This window comes from Myotis davidii, unplaced genomic scaffold (genome assembly GCF_000327345.1).
Source record: "Myotis davidii unplaced genomic scaffold, ASM32734v1 scaffold496, whole genome shotgun sequence".
NCBI lineage: Eukaryota > Metazoa > Chordata > Mammalia > Chiroptera > Vespertilionidae > Myotis > Myotis davidii.
The window spans coordinates 7,708,170-7,710,919 of record NW_006289398.1 but is presented as its reverse complement, the minus strand read 5'-3'; the positions used below and the strand labels follow the sequence as shown (position 1 = coordinate 7,710,919).

Sequence of the window (2,750 nt, the reverse complement as noted above, 5' to 3'; positions counted from 1 at the left end):
CCCCACGGCGCCCGCGGGCGGGGAGGGCGCGCTGCTGGCCCCGGCCCCCGGGCTGCTCCGGCCCCCGCCCCCCCAGTGCCCGGTGCTCTCCCCGTGGGCCAGCAGCAGCGCCCCGCTGACGTCGTGGGAGAGTCGCCGCAGAGCCATCTCGCGGACGTTCCAGTTTCTAGAAAACAAGCAGCCAACGAGCTCCGTCCCAAACACCTGCAACCAAACAGCCCCTCAGTGGAAGGAAGGAAGGAGCGGCCGAGTCTCCTCTCAGCCCCAGGACAACGGGCCTTCCTTCCATACATGTGTGTCTACGTATGTGTGTTTGAAACGTCAGAGAGAGGGAGGGAGAGAGGGAGAGAAACATCACTGATAAGAGAGAACCATGGATCGGCTGCCTCCTGCACACCCCTTCTGGGGATCAAGCCCACAACCCGGGCTTGTGCCCTGTCCGGAAATCGAACCCTGACCTCCTGGTTCACAGTTCCATACTCAACCACTGAGCCCCGCCACTGTAATTTTTTAGATGTTATTATTTTTTTTTATTTTTTTTATTGCTAAAAGTATTACAAAGGGTATTGCATATGTGTTCTCCCCCCGCCATTCCCGCCGCAGTTTGACAATCTGTTTGAGGCAGAGATGTTATTTTTAATTGATAAATTGGGCATTTCTTTTCTTTAAAAAAATCTCTTTATTGATTTCATAGAGGAAGGGAGAGGGAGAGAGAGAAACATCAATGATGACAGAGAATCACGGATTGGCTGCCTCCTGCATGTCCCACACTGGGGATCGAGCCTGCAACCTGGGCACGTGCCCTGACTGGGAATTGAACCCTGGCCTCCCGGTTCATAGGTTAACATTCAACCACTGAGCCACGCCAGCCGGGAGACTGGCTATTTCTTAAACCTTCACTGCACCACACAATTTCGAGTACGTCCAGCCACTTAAAAACCGTAAGGAGGACCCTGCCGGGCGGCTCAGCTAACCAGAGCATCGCCCTGTGCTCTAAATGGCTCAAGCAGGAGACAATCGATTGATGTCTCTCTCTCTCTCTCTCTCTCTCTCTTCCTCTCTCTGAAATAAACTAAAAAATCATAAGAAGGAATTTTAGCCTCAGGTTGAACTGTAATTATTAGCTGAGGTGAACTCAGGAGTGACTCCAGTGAGGGGATGGGCACACGCGTGTCACACTTATTTCTGTGCTCCTCTGCTTAACAGCAACACGGCAGGGAAGACCCAGCTCCGTGTTTGCGTCATGGGAGTTTATGGAGAAAAACAAGCAAGATCAAGAAAAGCCGCCTCAAGAAAGGCCCCGTGGGGGTGGGAGGAGCCTGGTCCCATGGGTGACCGTGGTGAGACCAAGGCTTTTACTTGAATTCGTCTTGTACAAGAGTTAGACCAACTAGACAGAACAGGCGGGACTGTAACTAAGGAGTGAAAATCCAAGACGAAAGGAAAATTCGTGTTCAAACCAGCGAGGGAGACTCGGCGTCTGCGTGAAGGTGCGTGTCATCACCTGTGAAGCCACCGAGAACTCGGCAGGAAGGGGGCCGGGTCTCGAGATGACGGGCCAATCAGCTACAAGTAAACTTAACACCTGCGATAACTTACATGGAAGATTTCTAAATATCAGAGATGAAGAGACAGTTCTGGGGAAAACAAATGATGTATTTACCTGTGTATTTAACAAAGTGACATAAAAGCAAATGAATCAACAAGAAATAGGGACTGATTCTGCGCCCGCTTGTTAGCATATGGCTAAGCCCTAGTTCTGTCTCCCGGGATCTTCTTCCTCAGAAACTGGGAACATGCAGCCTCGTCCAACCTAGAGCTTCCGCAAAACCAACCGACCACGGCCTGGAATCGCCAATATCTCCGTGTCGACGCCAGAGCTCTCCTGGGGACTTGGAAAGGGGCAGGCGAGGGCCTATACAAATGCCATGAGTGAACCAGGCAAAAGAAATAAGATACACTCACTAAGTTTGCAGATGTTACTAGATTCATAATAGGTTGCTGAGAACAGAGAATTCAAAAGCTGCGGGACATGCAGTGAAAGGAAAGAAGTCCTAATGGCACACAAGCTTGACGGGTTATTGTGCCTGTTTACAAATGAAGAGCAGGAAACAGAACCGAACAGGTTATCAGAAATACTCCACTCCTCTGTCTCCTGAAGACACTGTCCGCTTTGAATTCTATTTAAAACTAACGGACTAAACAAGCAACTGAAATTCCAACTGACCGAGAACAAAAAGCCTCAGTCGGCAGAGAAGGTGGAGGAAGGAAACCCTTCCTATAAAAATGGCCAAGAGGAGACACGCCGCCTGTCGGCTCTCACACACCCGCCTGTCGGCTCTCACACACCAGCCTGTCAGCTCTCACATACCCGGCAGCGAAGCACCTGCTAAGTGGGCGGGTGGCACAGGGAGGAGGAGCTGAGTTTCAGTGGCAACAGGTGAGAACTATGACGAACCCAGTGGGATGGACTGGACACAGGCAGGAGCGCCCTGAGGCCTGGAGCCTGGACAACCGTCCGTCTCTGCCCAGACAGGAGTTGCAGGAGACGCTGATGCGGACGCTCCATGAAGCGGCACAGCCCCATCGCCAAAGGGGCCAATGTCTCCAGGCAGAGAGCAAGCCCGTCCTTACTGTCTACACCCGGGAGACACGCTGGGCTCACCTGGATCCAGGGCTCAGCCAGGTCTCTGTAGGCAGCAGGGATGTGCTGGGCCCCGTAGTGCGTGAGGCCGGAGCTGCTTTCCTGG

General features: G+C 52.5%; 1 protein-coding gene across 1 annotated transcript in view; it reads right to left on the bottom strand.

Moving 5' to 3' along the window:
• The window catches only part of MAP3K1 (mitogen-activated protein kinase kinase kinase 1, E3 ubiquitin protein ligase), a 26,334-nt gene that overhangs the window by 17,258 nt on the left and 6,326 nt on the right, over nt 1-2,750 (bottom strand). Inside the window, exons 9-10 of the mRNA XM_006761819.2 lie at nt 2,666-2,746; nt 9-204 (exon numbers count right to left, since the gene is read on the bottom strand). Of these exons, the coding sequence (XP_006761882.1) occupies nt 9-204; nt 2,666-2,746 (277 nt within the window). The remainder of the gene's footprint in view (nt 1-8; nt 205-2,665; nt 2,747-2,750) is intronic.